General features: G+C 35.0%; 2 protein-coding genes and 1 pseudogene across 2 annotated transcripts; 2 read left to right on the forward strand and 1 right to left on the reverse strand.

The window, feature by feature from the left end:
- Window positions 1-3,700: 3,700 nt before the first annotated feature.
- LOC145797942 (ubiquitin carboxyl-terminal hydrolase 10 pseudogene) lies at window positions 3,701-5,074 on the reverse strand (annotated as a pseudogene).
- Window positions 5,075-7,925: 2,851 nt separating this feature from the next.
- On the forward strand, window positions 7,926-13,608 carry LOC114296158 (uncharacterized). Its single transcript, XM_082885387.1, has 5 exons — window positions 7,926-10,126; window positions 10,212-10,517; window positions 10,617-10,704; window positions 10,810-11,101; window positions 13,583-13,608. Exons 1-5 carry the CDS (start codon window positions 7,926-7,928, stop codon window positions 13,606-13,608), a joined length of 2,913 nt encoding a protein of 970 aa, XP_082741513.1.
- A 168-nt stretch (window positions 13,609-13,776) lies between these two features.
- On the forward strand, window positions 13,777-18,985 carry LOC114293547 (uncharacterized). The gene is made up of 3 exons (XM_082885388.1): window positions 13,777-13,983; window positions 14,527-14,695; window positions 18,675-18,985. The coding sequence occupies exons 1-3, from the start codon at window positions 13,777-13,779 to the stop codon at window positions 18,932-18,934; spliced, it is 636 nt and encodes a 211-aa protein (XP_082741514.1). The 3' UTR covers window positions 18,935-18,985.
- Window positions 18,986-19,189: the final 204 nt, after the last annotated feature.

A 19,189-nucleotide genomic window follows, 5' to 3' on the forward strand; every position in this document is an offset into this window, starting at 1 on the left:
TGTCTATTGTATTGTTTATATGAGAACTTTATTAATAAATTGTGTGGTATAAAAATTATCAATATTTAGTTTGAATAATTATTCATATTGTTTAGCTTAAGTAGGAGACGTTATGGCTCTTTCTATTAAATGATTAGTTTTATATTAAGATATTTTTCTTCTTAATCTTATTTTTCACTACAACAAAAGTAACCTATGGTGACGAAAACTAGTGAAGAAAATAAAATTCATCACTAAATGAAAATAATTCGTGAGGAATTTATAAATTTTGTCACATATAATAAAAAAATAAAAATTATAAGTGACAAAATATATTTTCGTCAATAAATACTTCGTTTTAAGTGAGGAAAACTTAAGTTTCGTCACTTAAAATTTTCCCGTTATTTTTTTTGGGTGGCGCCAAAATTTTGGGACTTTTGGTGACAAAAAAATTTGTCACTAATTATAAAATTATTTGTGATGAATATATTTTCGTCATCAAAACGTTTTAATATTTCTGATATCTTTTGATGAGGAAATAATATTGTCACAAATTTTGGTGGAAAATTTTTGATATATTGAGCGACAATAAAAAAAAAGGTATTAATTTTTTTATCCTTTTTTCTGTTTATCATCTCTCTCTCTCAAAATAGGGTATTAATTTGTCTTACCTCTTGCTCTTCCACCATGCCGATCGCCATCGTCGCCTCTATAAGTCTTGTCGATTGTCACCGCCAATAGCAGCCTTGCCGGTAACCGCCACATCTTCTTTGCTTGATGATTTGGTACATGAATTCTCTTTGCTCTTTTTTTGGTGTCTTTTTCTCTTATTCTCTGTTTTGGTGTGGTGACAAAAATTAGTGAAGAAAACAAATTTCGTCACTAAATAAGAATAATCCATGAGGAATTGTAAATTTTGTCACGTATAATAAAAAAAGAAAAATAATAGGTGACGAAATTTATTTTCGTCAATAAATATTTACTTTTAGGTGAGAAAAAAATAAGTTTCGTCACCTAAATTTTTCCCACTAATTTTTTTTTATGGTGCCAAAATTTTGAAAGTTTTGGTGAGAATTTTTTTTTTCAATAATTAAAATATTATTAATGAGGAATATATTTGTGTCACCAATAATCTAATTTTCTTTTTTTGTTTTTGAAAAACTTGATTTTGAATATTTTAAGAACATTTGGTGAGAAATATATTTTCGTCACTAATAATTTTAAATATTTTTAAGCCTTTTAGTGAGAATTATTTTGCCACCAATTTTTTTGAAAGAAGAATTTTGACATATTAAGCGGTAATAAAAAAAATATATATTATTTTTTCTTTTTTTTTTTTGTCTAGATTTTTTTTTCCCTCTTTTTTTTTTTTTTTGATCAGTTTTATTTTTCCCTCCTTTTTTTTTATTATTTTTTTTATCAGTCTTCGCATGGGCCTCTATCTCTGTCTCTCCCTCTCGAAACAAACTGACGAATAGTTTTCCTATCAATCTCTGTCTCTCCCCCTCTCCCTCTCCCTCTCCCTCTCCCTCTCAAAACACAAGTGTTGTGTGTTCTTCTCCAGCGCCCCTTCAGTGTATTCTTCTCCAGCGCCGTCCCTGTTTTCCTCCTTCAGTGTCGCCACAGACGTCGTATCTTTTTTACTACTGCTGTGTGTTCTCTTCCATCAGGTATGGGTCCTCTTTCTCTCTCCCCCTCTCTCTCTCACTCAATTTCTCTATTTCTCTATCTCTGTTTTCCCTAATTTTCGAAATTAATTTTCAGAATTAATGCTGTATTTTAATCTTTCCATCAAGTTTTCTGCTATAAACTTGAGAATGAATGTCCTATTGATTATAATTAAGAGTTTGAATTTAGTAAAAGCCCTTTACTAAATGTGAATATTTCATATGATTTGGATTGTTTGTCTGTATTTTTAATAAAATTAGGGTTCAACTCCTCTCTATATTTGAATGTTTGTTTAATATCTTTTTATTTTATAGGTTTTTCTACTTAGGTTATTCATAAAAAAATAAAATTGATTACTTACTGATATCGATCGATTCCTTTGCTTCTGTGATCATCCTCCTGATTCTTCTTGGATACCATGCCTGGCTATTTGAGGATCCTTGTGCATGGCTATTTGAGGATCCTTGTACATGGCTATTTGAGGATCCTTGTACATGCCTGATGCTCTGCTGCTGCAATTATTTCTTGCCTTTGTTTTAGTTGGCTGTGGGCATCTTCTCTTTATTTTTTATTTTTTTTTTCAGATTGTGTATTTTTTTTTCTTCAAATTGCTGATATAGTTCTATACCCATTGCATATTACGTTTTCTAGAATGGAGCTTAATTGGAAAGCTGTATGTGAGGATGAACAGAGAAAAGATTAAAACAGATCTATTTTCTAGAATGGGAGGTCTAGGGACTGAAATTTGTGCAATAATTATTTTTCCTTAATTTTGAAAGATGGACTGTCGAATTTGAAATTTAATTAGATATATTCGGTCTTTGTAAGAACCATTTGAATCAAGTAGTGTCCCAAATACTAGTTGCAACTGAAAAATTCGAAAGCTTTTCTTTATGGTGATGATGCCAAAATATCAAGTTGGTTTAGTTATTTTGTCTTTATCTTGATCATAGTCCTTAGAGGCCTGTCCGCATGTACGTGATCTTTAAATTGTAACACGTTTTGATTCTCTTAAAGCTTAACAATGATTCTGTTACTTAAAATTAGTATTTTTATGGTTGATTGTGTTAATTTTTTCCCCTGAGAAAATTACTTTTGTTGAACTTCTGTTTTTAAAATTCACATGTTTGATTTTCACAAGCCTGCTATGTTTGGTTGTTCAATTACTATTTAATTTTGTGTCTTTACAGATATCTTTTCTATACTATTTCACCCTCTTAATATTGCTTTTATCTTATCCTGGATATGAGTAAGTTCGAATGTTGTTAGCTTTTGTACTAATTTTATTGCAATATTAATCATACTTAATTTGCACTATGGTTTATTTTATTGGTTACGAAGAGTCTTGTTTGAGGTGGTTGTATGATAGAACCAGTGGAAGGCAGTCGGTTGCTGTGTTGACAGTCTTATTTTTTCAATTGTTGTAAATGAGATCAGAAGCCTCAAGTTATTGTTGGCATTTCCAAATACTCCAAATACTTCATGATCAATAAAACATTGTTGCCATGTACTTGATAGGCTTATTTTGTTTACTTCTTACATTAAAATTGTCGTTTTTTTTTTTCCCCAGCTGTCTACATAAAGATGTGACAAGTGTTCATCTTGAATCTTTATATACCATAGCCTTTGATCATCAACATCCTCAATCTCTCTATCGCTTCCTCTCCAACTTATTTCCACTCTTTAGAACTTGAAATGTAATGATGTTCAAGAAATTGATAATCTATACGGGATTCAATACCCATTTCAGAAGCAGCTTTGTCACGTTTATATTGATATAACTTATAAGCATGGTTATAATTAGCATAAATGTAGGAAGTTTTCCTATTGTAATTTGTTTTTGTAGCGTGTGGTTTTTGTATAGACAGAATATGTTTCCAATGGGAAGGCTGAATTTTTCTAGTTTAAAATGTGGATGCATCCTCCCTACCCACAAATTTTACGAGGGCAGTACCTACATTGAAATTTTGAAAAAAAAAAATGAGGCAGTAATACTTGAGGTGAATTGCTCTGAAAATATGCAATTCAGCTGGTCAAAAGCATTAAAAGTGTTCTACCACATGTCATCAGGCCCTAAAGGTTCCTCATTTAAAAATGCATCCAAGCATGAAAATAAAGAGATAGCTTCTTGTCGAGTTTTCTTCACAGTAAGCTTGGTCTTGTGAACCTCAGTAACATCCTTTAAGTAGCCGGAATCATATAATTTGTGTTCTTTATCAGTCCAATCCAACATAACTTTAACCAGTTGACCAGTTTTTATGAGTGAATCCTTTGAAATAGGCCTGCAGTTCAAACCTCTGTTATCTGTTATGCAGAGCTGAAAGCTCAACTCCCTGTAGGACATTTCTTCCAGTTCTAAGCTGTCCATTGACTGGTTTCCAGGTCCAGAATGGGTAGCGTAGATGTTTGCTGATTCATCAATAGGTTCCACAGCAGAGCCATTTTCCTTGCCACTATGAACAATAGTTGAACTAAAAAAAGTTTTCTTTCTCAACGGGGACAACACTCTACTAATAGCAAGATCGATGTCAGCTCCAGTTTGTGTGTCCTCCAGATAAGTAACCAGTGGTGTCAACAAAAGTTTCCTCTCACTGCCCTTGAAATTATCTGACAAACATCTGGAAAGCAATGATGCTTTAGTTACAAGGAAAAAGTCTTAAACCTAATAAATGTTTACTTAAAACAAAGGTGTCATCTATCCTAGTACACAGCAACCGGACTTCAGACCTGGGTTACATCCCACCTTCATTCACTTTTTTTATTACTTTTCCTTCCTTTTTGGCTTTTTGTTCAAGGGTTATTCCTATAATGTAGTTCATTGCCTTCAGACCAAAAAACTAAAAAGATCAATCAGAGCATCTATGCAACTAGGCAATTTGGCATCCCTAACAAGGAAATAAAAACCATAGACTCATTCAGACATGTCAACTCTACCCAATAAAGACCAAACACACAAGGCATGGTAGGATTCAAGATTTTTGAATCTTAGCCAAGTGGGAACGTAACAACTAAGGATTCAAGAATGAGAACTCACTTTTCCAAGTATCGATGACATATCTCTAGTCTTGTTAATTCTGCCCGCTTTGGAAGCCCGTAGGCTACAATATGTTCATCATCTTTTATAGAAGGTAATGGTTCCGAAGGGTTCTCTAAATATCGATATGTTCGATGTTCGTAAACCTGCATATTAAAAATCCAGGGCTTCAGAAGACTAATACATAAAGAATTAGCAACAGATTAGTAAATATATAATAGAAGTCAAGAAGATATAAATTACCTCTGCAAGCAACATGCTTTCATCGCTCCTTAAGCAGCATGTAGTACTCAGAGCCTGACTGAGATCTTTACAGCAGCCATGTTTTAGGAGAGTAATAGTGTATTGCGTTGGAAGACCACTCCCATTACCATAAAATACGGTTACTGTCATTGTCCGAGTGGTAGTAGAAGGTAGCGGCAAAGTTAAGTACATGAAGGGGTCAAATGTTATTGAAATTTTGTTGCAAATTGGGCAAACCAATGTTGATTTTTATTGGCCCTGGGTATTTTGTAAACTTCAGATGCTTTTGGTGGAATTCCTCCAAGGGTATACCAATTCACCTTAAGTATTACCCCCTAGATAATCTTATGTTGTACTTCTGGTGGAATTCCTCCTAGTGGCTAGGATCTCACTGAGTTGGTCTGATAGAATGAAATGTGGAAGTCTGTCATATTCTAATTCATACATATGCCTTTCTCCATATGTGAGAGCAGAGTACCCATAGTTTTGACCTGGTTGGAGCCTTAAGCATTGACTCAAGGCAGCAACTCTTCAATCTTTAAGAACATTGAAGAGTAGAATCACCTATCCAGAAAGAACACAATCCCAATTTTTTTTCTAAATGTTTTTTGGACAAGAGGTCTAGCTTGGGGCCTTGGCTTGAAGGTGATCCCATATCAGGTCCGTAAACATCATCATAAACATTATCTAGTGTCAATGCTTGTTTGGGAGTTAGATCTTCCTAATCATGAATCTTTGTATATTGGAATATGCATCAAATAAGTTGCTGATCTGTTCCTGTGTGTTACTGATCTGTTGTTAGTTTCTGGGTGCTCTGTCGCTGGTTTTTGTCTGCTATGTTGCTGGTTTTTGTCTGCTCTGGTTGTGGTTTTTTGTCTGCTCTGTTGCAGATTCTTGGCTGATCTGTTTCTGATCTATGTGTGTCTGTTGTCCCTGTATGTTACTGATGCTGTGTGTTGGTTGTTGTTCTTAGTTTTTGTTGGTGTGTTCCTGTTTGGAGTCTGGTTGGTGAAGTGTTTGATTGAAATGGATCAAACATTTCAGTCAAGCATACCAGTTTCCTTCCCATTTCAATTAATTTAGTTATTAGAACAAAACAAACCCATTATTTTGTACGTGAGGATAAGAGATAGGAGATAGGAATTGAAGACATGGTTGAGCTTTGTCATTAAGATGACAAAGGGAATTAATTTATTCCCAAAACAGCTTTAAGTTTCATTTTGTATTTGCGGTGTACTTTTATAACCTTTTCTATTACATCAATAAATCTTAATTTTTGCTGAGAAAAATAGGTGAGATTAAGTTTAAAGTTACGCTACATACTTTATTTGGTAATTATGTTTTGAATTACTTTTACTAGCTCCCTTTGTGCCCTTAGCATTATGCACCATCATTTAAAAAGGCACGTTGGATGCCAAAGAAAATTAGTGACAAAAAAATTGAAATGTGGAGACCTGATTAGTATATATGATATCTTTGAGCTTTGTCTACTTGAAGTGAATATCTTTTTAATGTTCTAAGATTAATATCTTGCTTTTGGTGTTCTGATATCATATTCTAATTTGTCTTTCATTTGTGTTTCAGTTTGATGCATTTATCTATGGATTTTCTTATTGATGTATCTGTATATTGTACACTATCTTTGTATATCTGCAATTTTCATCAAGAAACTTTCCTTTTGTTGATTTTTTTTTATTAAAAAAAAGTCAATATATTTATAAAATTTATAAATTTATATAATTTTTATACTATATTATATCGTGTACTGATATAGGGTAGAGTGTGAATCTTTTTTCTTTATTTTTATTTTATTTTATTTATTTGGCTAAAATAATTTATTTGCGGCGCTTATGACCCTTAGCTTTGCATCCAAAATCTGTATACTTTGAATTATCTAAAACAGTGAGTAACAGTTCACAGCCCCTTGGCTCCATGAAGGAATTATTCTCTCTTTCAAGGGTTTTCAACTTTTTCTTACAAACCATTCACTGTTATCATCTCCAATCCAACACTTCCCAAACAAAACAGTGGCCCCAGTCCTCTCTCTCATGTGCATTTCTAAGTTTTTAGGGGAGTTTGAGTCTATATGTTTGGGATGATAGATTTTGGCTAAAATAGTCAATAAAAATAAAAAATATTAAAATAATCAATAAGATAAAATATTATATATTACATATTAATTAATTATTTTTTCTCTCACAACTATCAATTTAATGAAAATTGGAATATTACACCCTTAAATTAGCATATGTTGCTTTAACTTCTCTGGACTTCGTATAATGTTGAGTAAAGAGAAAATCAAACAGAGTACTAACTGCAATAACAGGCTAAGTACTAAATTATAGTCTCGGGGCATTCATTGGAATTGTCGCATGTGGCTATTAATTATATTGGCATTGTTCATTTCTTATACGCATAGCTCCTCAAGTACATTATTAAGTTCCTCTGCAAAATTTAATCACATTTTGTTTACCGAGTGAAATGTGAGCCAGAATAGTTATTGTTTCCCAATGTCTTATTTTTTCAATATCCCAATTTAGTTGATAGATTTGTCAATTCTGGTATTCGGGGCATATATATATTTTTCCAAATACGTGTAGTTCAATCATATCATTTTGCATTTGGATATTTGAGTACTTAAATTGACTGCTTTAGAAACTCAATGTGGCATATTGTGGGTTTTCTTTCTGTGCCATGTTATCTGCTTTTTACTCTCAGCTCACTGTTTTATTGGTTAAATTTTCTCTGACTTATGATATTTGTCTTCTTATTGATGGTTATTTTGCTGTGGTTTATGTTTTGGTTGTGAATACTTCTTCTGTTTACGCTAAATTGCTTTGGCTATTTTCTCAATTGATTTATGTGTGGTTGTAATTTATATAACTCGGTATCATCATTGGACTTGAAATTTTTTTTAATTGAAATATATATATATATATATATATTTCTATATGAAATTTGTCCTATTCACCTAACTTTAATTAACTCGGCATAGTCAGACATGGACAAGAGTTGGATTGCATTAGGTAGCACAGTTGATGGAAGGATAAGTCGGGCATATAATGATGGGGTAATATCATTTCTCCGTTTTGCAATGGCGGTTATCGATCGAGATGGTAAAATTTTGTGCCCTTGTCGAAAGTGTGTGAATGTTGTTCGTCAAAAATTTCAAATTGTCCAAATTCATTTGCTGCAACATGGGATTATTCCAACTTACACTATCTGGCACGTGCATGGGGAACCCCGTGAATCAAACGAGGCTTATCATCATGATATACCCGTTGAGGGCAATGAGGTTTTGGGAGGTATTGATGCCTTAGTGGAAGATCAAATAAGAGGGGAATCAACTAATACAACTCAAGAGGAGGAGGCTCGCACTTTTGATAAATTATTGAATGATGCCAAACGTGAGGTGTACCCAGGTGGCACAAATTATACTTTGTTAAAATTTGTCATCGAGATACTTAATATGAAGGTAACAAACCATTGGAGTAATAAGTCAGTTGACATGATGCTAGAGTTTTTAACAAAACTTTTACCGAAGGATAATTTGGTTCCAAAGTCAACTTATGAAGCTAAAAAAATACTACGTGAATTGGGTTTGTCATACGAGCTCATTGATGCTTGTGTAAACGATTGTGTGCTCTTTTGGAAGGGGAATGCAACATTGGATAAATGTCCAAATTGTAAGGCTTCTAGATACAAGACAAATCATGGTAGAGGTAAGAAGATCTCTCGTAAGGTTCTTCGATACTTCCCGTTAACACCGAGATTGAAAAGGTTATACATGTCGAGGAAGAGAGCCGAGGATATGAAATGGTTCAAGGAAAAACGTCTAGATGACGGTGTATTGAGGCATCCTGCAGATAGTGATGAGTGGAAGGAATTCGATACACAACATCCTGGATTTGCCTTGGAGCCTCGGAATGTGAGGCTAGGGTTGGCTACTGATGGTTTCAACCCTTTCGGAAATATGAATAACTCATATAGTTTGTGGCCTGTCGTACTCATTCCGTACAACTTGCCACCGTGGTTGGCTATGAAGGACCCATTTTTCATGTTGTCATTACTTATTCCTGGTGAATCACAACCAGGAATTGATATTGATGTCTACATGAGACCTTTAGTGGAAGAATTGAATGAATTATGGAAAAATGGTACATTAACCTATGATGCCTCGACTGGTGAGACTTTCTGCATGCGTGCAGCTTTGCTGTGGACGATACATGATTGGCCCGCATTTGGTGACATTTCTGGATGGAGAACAAAGGGTCATTACTCTTGTTACACTTACAATGATGAACCATATTTTGAATCTTTAAGAAGTAAGACTGCGTACAGTAACCATCGATGCTACTTGCCTGATGACCACCCAGAAAGGCGAAAGAGTAGAGCATATAATGGCAAGCATGAAAAACAGAAGAGATCTTTGGTGATACCGATAGAAAAGATTGAAGAACAATTGGGTAGCGTGACGGGTGTCACATATGGAAAACATCCAAGCAACAGGAAAAGACCTCGTCAGAACCCAAATTGGACAAAGGTAAGCATCTTGTATGAGCTACCGTATTGGAAGAAAAGGAGGCTTCGACACAACATTGATGTCATGCATGTGGAGAAGAACTTTAGTGAAAATGTTTTTGGAATGATGTTGGGAATTGATGGAAAGAACAAGGATACAGATAAGGCACGAATGGATTTAGAAGACATGAATATAAGGAAAGAATTGTGGCTGACAACAAATCCCGATGGATCATATGTGAAGCCGCGAGCCAGCTTCTCATTGACCCCTAAAGAGAGAGAGGGTTTCTTTGAATTCTTGAAATCAGTCAAGTATCCAGATGGGTACGCGGCAAACATTTCGAGATCAGTAAATGCAAAAAATGGTAGATTAACAGGATTGAAAAGCCACGACTGCCATGTACTTATACAACGGATTCTTCCTATTGGGATGCGTGGTTACGTAGATAAAGAGATCAGTACAGCACTTTTTGAGTTAGGTAGCTTCTTCCAAGATTTATGCTCAAGGACACTGAGTAAAATGGAGGAATTAGAGGAACGTATAGTACTCATACTATGTAAGTTTGAAAAGATCTTTCCTCCAGCCTTCTTCGATGTGATGGTTCATTTGGCCATTCACTTGCCACGTGAGACTATTCTCGGAGGACCTGTGCAATATCGGTGGATGTACCCGATTGAAAGGTAATTTCTAAAATTGTACTTTCAAATGAAAGGTATAGATTACGTTGTGTGCCTAACCATACTCGTAATTGGTTATCTCTTCAAGGTTTCTCGGATCTTTGAAAAAGTTTGTCACCAATCGAGCTCGACCAGAAGGTTCTATTGCAGAGGCTTACATTGTCAAGGAGTGCATTACTTTTTGCTCAATGTACCTTGAAGGGATTGAAACCGTGCATAATCGAGATGCACGAAATGAAGATTATGGATGCCGTCATGAAGGTTTGATAATATTTACCGAAACTGCTCGTCCTATTGGCCAAATCAGAAAGCATGTTGAGATGTCACAGGAACTTCGTGATATTGCTCATTGGTTCTTATTATATAATAGCCCTGAGATAGAGAAGTATCTTCAGTACGTGTTTCTTATAATTATATATATTTTAACAATTATCATGTTATTAGTCATTAATAATAGTAGTATTTCACACATTAACCAAAACTATTTGAGTAGGGAACACAAGAATTTGTTACAAATTCCCAGTGGACAAGATATAACTCAGATACAACAGAAGGAATTTCCAAAGTGGTTCAAAGAATATGTAAGTCATTTTTAATATTCACAATTGGCCAAACACTATTAGGCTTGTATAAAATACAAACATTACTAACATAATTCAAGTGTTGCACATTGCATGTGGATGTAGATAAATAGATTGAGAGTTGATGAGGCACCAGAAGCAACCGAAGAATTGTGGTCCTTAGCGAATGGTCCTAATTTGCTAGTGAAAGAGTACTCGGGTTGTATAATCAATGGTGTCAGATTCCACACGAAGGAATTAGACAATCGTCGTAAGAGTCAAAACAGTGGTGTGCTTACCGAAGGGGACTACAAGGGAGAGATGCACGAATTCTACGGTCACTTGTGCAATATTTGGGAATTTGAGTACATGTGTCAAAATAAAGTTGTTTTGTTTCAATGTGAATGGTACAACACCGGTAACACTGGTAGAAGTAGAACAGTACGAGCTGACACATATTGCACAAGCATCGATGTCACAAGCCGATGGTATCAATTTGACCCTTTTATCTTGCCTAGTCAAGCTAAGCTAGTGTTCTACCTGAATGACACCAAATGGGGGCAACCTTGGCAAGTCGTGCAACGGGTCCAACATAGAGGTGTGTTTGATGTGCCAGAGGTTTGTAACGCCCTCAAAATAATAACATTAAACCCATAAGATAAGACAAGCATTTACATATAAACTAACCACATTCCTCTATTGCATTGAGTTTCATTACATAAGTATTACATGTTAACATCAAAACAAAATGCCCTACGGGCTTACAGCTTTCCAAGTTAACACTTGGTTTCAACAAAGAGTACTAACTCGTTTACACATTAAGCCCTTGGCTTGAAGTTACATGTAATACATCAAAAGTAAAACAACTACACTATGTCCGCCTCTAGCCTTCCAAGCTATGTCCTTGGAGGTGGCATGCTTCCTGTACCTGAAAATGATATTCCCATATAGGGTGAGCCACAGCCCAGTAGAAATACACTAAACCAACCATGGACAATGACTAAAACATTAGCAATTGATAGTTGGTCAACACTGATACAATCACATAAATTACATATTTATGTCAACGACTTACAAGTCCCAATTACTTTTCATTTTCCCTTTTTCAACAGATAAGCATGCTAGCTCTATCATCATTTCCACAGATATGTATAAAAACTATATCTCACATTCAGATTAGCATAAAAGCTATATCCACATTCTCAACAGATATGTATATCAACAATATCCACAGATAAGCATACAAGCTGTATCCACACTCTACAACAGATATGTATATCAACAATATCCACAGATAAGCATATAAGCTGTATCCACACTTCTCAAAGATAAGCATATGAGCTCTATCTTCACTTCTCTAGACAAGCATATGAGCTCTGTCTACGGAGTTCATCCCCTATCTCCTCCCAATACCTATCCGGTTTAGAGGTACATCCCCTATCTTCCCCTAAACCGCGGAGTACATCCCCTATCTCCTCCTCTACACATAACGTATATAAACACATTGGTTCTATATACAATCACACAATACACACAATTAATGTATTCTATCAACCGTCAAGTTCCATGACACATTCCATTGATTAGTTTCCGTTTACCTAATCATCATGCATTGTCTACAACAATCTCGACTATCCTCCACTGATAGCCCAAAGCAGTTATTTCTAAAACAGAAAATAAATGCACAAATGGATATTCAATCAACATTTCATTTCCTCATTTCTCACCAATTAATTATCCCAATTAATTAAACAATGTAATTAGGCCATTTTCCATAATTACCATTTCAACCCTTAGGTTCCATTTTCATCAATGATTCTACAATCATTCCATTTTTCTATGCCAAACATGCATCTAGGTTTAATATGAATAAAACCCCAACTTTTGTAAAAATTACACAAAAGCCCCAAACTTTCACAAATTTACCAAACCAAGCCCAACATCTCAAAATACCAAAATCTAAAGACAAAACCCATAGAGAGGAGTAGGTTATCCCTACCTCAAATTCGGAGTCCCAAAGGAGAAGATGACAAAACCCAACGTGCTCCAAAACCCGAGATTTTCAGATTAAAATGAAGCCCTCGACGATCAACAACTTTTTTGTAAAGGCCAAAGGTGAGTAAATCACTCCTACTAGATCAAAACCTAGAGAGAAGGTAGAGTCTAGAGTGAGAGGCTCAACAATGGTGATTTGGGAAAAGTAAGAGAGAGAAGAGAAAGTGAAAAAGTGATTTGAAAAGTCACAATTTCGGGATTTAAACCCAGTCTTCCGCTCGAGCGTAAAACACCCCGCTCGAGCGGCCACTCACAGACTTCCGCTCGAGCGGCCAACCTCCCGCTCGAGCGCAGAATGCTCTCGCCCAGCACTTTTGCAGAACCAGGCCTCTGCTCGAGCTCACAACACTGCACAACAAGATACTGGATGGATGTATTCCCCGCTCGAGCGGACAGGCCAAAAATCTGGGCAACTAGTTTTGGTTTCTAAACTCAACCAACCTGAAACCAACCCGCCCAACACATCCTATAACTCAAATACAAAGTAAGAAAGGATGTAAACAAGATAATAAACAACTACCAACATCCACGGACACATGTCCGGATCACAGTATAACGAGGGTAAACCCGGGATCGCTATAGGTTGGTGATGGAGAACCACCAGATCAACTATAATTTAATGATGCATTCCAACAAGAAAACATTAACTCAGTTGTCCCAATCAACATTGAAGATATTATTCGATTTCATAGGGATGATATTGAAGCTGAGGTTATTTCAAATAAAACAAAGAGAGATGGTAGAGATGATGAAGAAGATGAAGAACTTGGCGTACTTGATGATGATATGGATCTTGATATGGAACCTGATATGGATTATGATATGTAGTTTTTGTTTTTTTTAGGTTTCTATATGGACATATGTTTTTAATGCATTACATGGTTATGCTATATTTTGTTGCGTCTCTTCAAGTAAAATTATGCTTTATATTTCATGTTTGATATCAATTTATGCTTTTTAGTTACCAAAATGGCCAAAGGGGAGAAACAATGGATCAAACCAGGTTTTCTAGCGAAACAGAAGTGAACAGAGTACGAAATGGAAAGATATAAGACAATCAAGAAGAATAATAAGAAAATGGATGCTCTACAATTGAAGCGTATAGCAACTTCTTTGATGGGTTCTACTCAGCCCAATCGTGTTCATCAAAAGGGAAAGAAAATTAGGGTAGATGATGATGACTACATACCGTCAGATCATGAGGATGACACTGATGTTGAGTCCTTTGAAAGTGTTGACGATGAGGTACTATATGTATGGCCATTAATTTTTTTTATTGTCACCGATAGCTATATATTTGTTAACGATGCTTTGTTAATACTATCTTTATATTTCCGTATACTTTATTGGATGAATAAGTCATAAAATAAAACTAGAAAATATACATCCTACATACAACAATATGCATACCAAAACAAACTGTAGGAGTAAGTTAGCTGGAACACAAATGTATAATGAAATAAGACATAATTTGACCATGTTGGAAACACCAGATTGACAACTTGCAAAGCACACAATTAGGAAAAACCAATTAAAGATATTAGAACTACTGGTAGCTCACAACCACTCAACCACTCAACTTGCCTACAGGTTTTTGAGTGACAACACCCTTTACCTGACCATTTTAAAAATATTCAACCACTTGTCAGGACCAGTATTGGGAAGAAAAGGAGTGGACTGGATCAGATTACAAATATCAACAGTGGCCTTGATGGGTTTCCATATACATATCTTTACTTATCCATTTTTATGTATTTATTGTTTATGCTTTTGTATTATGTTTTTTAGGGCTTACCAATGCCACCAAAACGATTGGCGCAGTCATCTCTTCAACCTTCGCACGAGGCAATTGTTGTTCCAAATGGGGATTTACATGACAATGTGGATACCCAACACTCACAGCCACTTGATGTCGATATGGAGGCACCGAGGGAGGCAGCCCCCCAATCTAGTGTCGGTAAGATACTGAATTTTACTAAGCTAAACAAATTCTCTGTTTTAATATAATTCTATGGTGCAAAAAAATTCAAGCAATTTGTTTCATAGGGATTGATTTTTTATTTTTTATTTTAGTTTTGGTCTCACTTGTAATTTTTTGTCATATAACACACAAAGTTAACATCTCTATTGGAGATGCTCTTAGTTTTCAAGCATTCCTAGTTCTTTGAACAAAAACATTGAAGAAGGAGAAATTATTGGGTATAGAAAAGGGTATAGCATGCCATTGTTATGTGATAGTACTCGTCACCTTTCATACTATTAGACAAACCATTAATGTAAATGGGATAAGCGATAAGCCCTATCCCGTAAACCAAACTCAATCAAAGAAGGCACCATGTGATTGAATTGTTTAAATAAATAAACTATTTAACCCCATTATAAATAGTTTAGAGTAATTGAATTGTTTAAATAAATAAAAAAAAATCTACCATCTATATATTTGTCCAAATCCAAAAACCAATTTCTGCCATCTTTACCATTAGCTTAAATCTGATTGGTACTTTTTGAATCAAAAAAAAAAAAATCTGATTGGTACTTAAGTCGGTTGAATATCTCGATCTATATATCTGAATGATCATTTCATTAATTGTTGCTATTTTGAGTTACCGATCATATATTCTCAAATCTCTTTGTTCTTTTGTATCAAACCACTTGTAAATATTAAATTATATGAGAGTCGAGATATATAAAAATTTCAAGATATATACAAGTATTTGGAAATGAATAATGCTATATATATCAAATGATATATCAATTAATGTACTAACGAATGATGTGACATAATTTTACAAATTTTGAACCTTTGTAATTTGTATAATGTATGTTAATCATAACTATGTTAATACACTAATTACTATATCAATCAGTGTATATAGCACTACCGATTTTGAAATAGAAAAAATAAATAAATTTAAGACAGAGGACGCAAGCCGACATTCTAGATACCAAATTAGGATGTATTATATATATATATATATATACATATATATATATATCTATATAATATGGGAAGAGGGTTTTTGAATTTATAGTAGAAACAATTGTCCTACTAGGACATTTGAATGGTGAAGATTTATTTGTTTATTTATATAGATGGCTGAGATTATCCCTAAATATATACCTACACATACTTCCCGCCCAAAGAAAGAGTGAACTTCCTCCTCTCCCACGTCTCCCCTCTATTCTATCCTTATCTCTCTCTACTCCCCTTCCCGCTTGCCCACGTCTCCCCTCTATTCTATCTTTATCCCTCTCCCTTCTCTGTTCTCATCAGTTTGTAACCGACGCTCCTCTTCATCACCGACGCTCCTCTTCATCACAAGGTATTCCTGTCCTCCTCCCTCTCTCTGTTGTATTTTTTTCCCCGAAATACAATCAGTTTCTGGATCAGATTTTAAGTGAATCAATCTGAAGATTTGGTGTGTGTGGGTCAATGAATGGAGTTTGTGTGTGGGTCAATGAATTGAGTTTGAGTTTGATGATTTTTCCCACCCTTGGTTGTTCCCTTCGCAATAGGTTATGCTTTACAGTTTTTTGGTGATCATAGTTTAGAGGTTGCAATTTCAGAGGTTGCGATTTCATCGCTCAGGTATGGCAATCTCTATCACAACTGTTCTTCTCACCCTTTAGAATCAGAATTTCATAGTTCTGAATCTTTTTATTTTCATCATTTGAAATTTCAGAGGTTAATCCCCAACCCATTTCAGTCCAGGGCTTCACACCCATTAAGTGTTTGTTTGAATGGGTCTGAGAGGGTGTTCCATTTTTTAACTGAATGGATATGGGTTCATTTATTGCTTATTTTTTGCTTGAATCTGAATTTTTTTGTGGGTTTGGTTGTGAAGTTGCAATTCATAATATTCTTTTGCTGAATTTTTTGTGGGTTTTGTTTGATTGGGTTGATTTTTAACTGAGTTTTGAATCTGGATATTTTTCATCTGTAATCATTACTGGTTTTCTTGCTGGTTTTCTTGAGTTGAACCAGTCAGCAATTCGCAAGACATTATTAGAGAATCATGAGTCATGTTTAGGAGAAGAAGAGGACATTTGGGGACCAAGAAACCCTTCCAGAAATCAAGGAAAGTGAAACAGAAACTGAAACACAGAAACAACTAGAACAAGAAAATGAAAGAAAGGAACTGCAGTAACAGACAAGTGTGTTTGTTGTGGGAGGAGTGGAATTGCCAAGATCCATAGTAATTGCAATCTGATTGTATACCAATTGATCAACCACTGGCCAACTTTCTTTCTCTACTCTTATTTATTTCTTTATTGGGTTTCACTATATCCAATTAATATATACATGATTAGAGAAGATTGGTTGAGTAAAACCCACAAGATGAGGAAGGGAAGCACTTTGATTTGAAATATTTATATGTCTACATATCTATATATCTATAATAGATATAGATATTAAATTTTGTATCTGTAATCTTAAATTTTGGTTGTTTGGGATTTTTTAAATCACCTGCCAAAAAGGTTTCTAAGCAAAATTCAGTTGATAGTTCTGATTAATTCTTGCTTCGGTTCTTGCTTTCAGATTTTCTGATTATCTGAAAATCACCAAGTCGACCATTTTTTTTTTGTGGGTTTGGTTGTAAAGTTGCAATTCATAAAGATTTGTTTAGCCAACCCAAATAACAAGAGAGCTCATATATTTCTTACTCTATTAAATATATTTTTATAATTGCATTTTAATCTTAAATTTAAATAGTGTTGCGATAACAATTATTTATACCGTGCCTTCAGGCACGGGTATACGCTAGTATATATATATATATATGCTACATCAGTGTTAAATGGTGCCATTTGAGAATGTAAAACCATTGCATGATGATCACGTTTATCATATATATTAAGGATCTTCTTATGTTCAACTTGCTATTCCATGTACATAGATATTACATGGACATATGTGAGGTCACTCTCAAACAATGATAAATGCTTTACTATTTTGGAAATGTTAACAATGAACTATCTATGTTTTAGAATATATTTTTCCCAAGTGTGACTGCATGGCTACTCTTTTAGAATATATGTTCAACTTGCTATTCCATGTACATAGATATTACATGGACATATGTGAGGTCACTCTCAAACAATGATAAAATGCTTTACTGTTTTGGAAAGAGTATTTTCAGATGAGTATTTTCAGATGTAGCCATGCAGTCACACTTGGGATAAGTGGTTTGGTGTCTGCTTGGGCTGGTTGGTATAGGAATTGGCTTTGGGAGCTGAAAAGCCAGTTGTGATCTTCAGCAAAAGCGGTTGCTGCTTTTTCCACACCATCAAAATACTGATACACGGTTTTGGGGCCAGTCTTGCTGTTTATGAGCTTGATGAACTTCCTAATGGACGACAACTGGAAACAGAGTTGTTGTCATTAGGATGTCGACCTACCGTACCCGCTGTGTTCATAGGGGGGGAGTTGGTTGGTGGTTCTAATGAGGTCATGAGCCTCCATATCCGGGGCAAGCTAGTCCAATTGCTCAAAAAAGCTAAAGCTATATTTATATAGGATGCCAAACTAGTAGCTATTTTTGCTTTTGTAGCGAATGAGAATACACCTACTTAACCATGAGCCTCTTTTTTTATGTGGAGAGGTTTGATGAGAAGTACTAATTGTGTTTTTAAGGTGTATTTTCTTTTTGTTGTACTAAATCATTATTGTCATACTTAGTTTATTTACAGCTACTGTGTCTTCAACATAATATTTCTCCATTTTATGTATTTTCCATCTGCATAAATGGAAATTTTAAGAGATGAGCAAAAGGTAAACTACGTACCTAAGAAGCACATTATCTTTAATGCAAACTTAGCAATCTTTTTCTTGTATTTGTGTAGAACCGTTCAATGTGTAAAAAAAGTTACTTATATTGCTTTATGATTTCGCTTTAATTAATTGCTAACCAGACAATGTTATGTCTTTAAAACAGTGCCTACTAGACACCCTCGTGGCTTGACACGCGGGTTGAAGGTTCAAGCAATGGTTCAAAAAGATGGAAAGCTCAAAGTTCCTATACCACAGGAGTATCGTGCACCAGTGGGGGATCATGCCTCTCAATTAGTCTCCAAAATTGGTGTTGAGGTCCGAACACACTTGCCAGACTTTAGCATTCGCAGGTGGAAACATGTCAACGAAGAAGTTACAGCACCTATGTTTCAGCGTCTAACGGTAAAAGTTTTACATAATTGATTGAATTAATGTAATATAATTAATTATGACTTACAAGATTTGTGGCTGTTGCTAGGATCAATTTGACATGGAAGGTGACTCCACAAATGTTAGCAAAGCGGTGGCAACAAAGTGTGGACGGAGCTTGAGCAGTTACACCTACAGACTACGAAAAAAATACCTGAACCTTAAAAGTGCTAAGGGAGAGGAGTATGCTAGAAGCCACCCACCGCCTGAATGTGACCTCGAGAAATGGAAAAACTTGATTGACAAGAA

Source organism: Camellia sinensis, chromosome 8, assembly GCF_055761805.1.
Source record: "Camellia sinensis isolate YWXY chromosome 8, ASM5576180v1, whole genome shotgun sequence".
Classification (NCBI taxonomy): Eukaryota; Viridiplantae; Streptophyta; class Magnoliopsida; order Ericales; family Theaceae; genus Camellia; species Camellia sinensis.

Bases quoted from the DNA above. Each gene is read 5' to 3' on its own strand.
- LOC114296158 (XM_082885387.1), top strand. From the start codon at position 7,926: ATGGACAAGAGTTGGATTGCATTAGGTAGCACAGTTGATGGAAGGATA. The intron at 10,518-10,616 runs GTACGTGTTTCT...CTATTTGAGTAG, and splicing joins GAGATAGAGAAGTATCTTCA to GGAACACAAGAATTTGTTAC. The intron at 10,705-10,809 runs GTAAGTCATTTT...ATGTGGATGTAG, and splicing joins CAAAGTGGTTCAAAGAATAT to ATAAATAGATTGAGAGTTGA.
- LOC114293547 (XM_082885388.1), top strand. From the start codon at position 13,777: ATGGAAAGATATAAGACAATCAAGAAGAATAATAAGAAAATGGATGCT. The intron at 13,984-14,526 runs GTACTATATGTA...TATGTTTTTTAG, and splicing joins TTGAAAGTGTTGACGATGAG to GGCTTACCAATGCCACCAAA. The intron at 14,696-18,674 runs GTAAGATACTGA...TCTTTAAAACAG, and splicing joins AGCCCCCCAATCTAGTGTCG to TGCCTACTAGACACCCTCGT.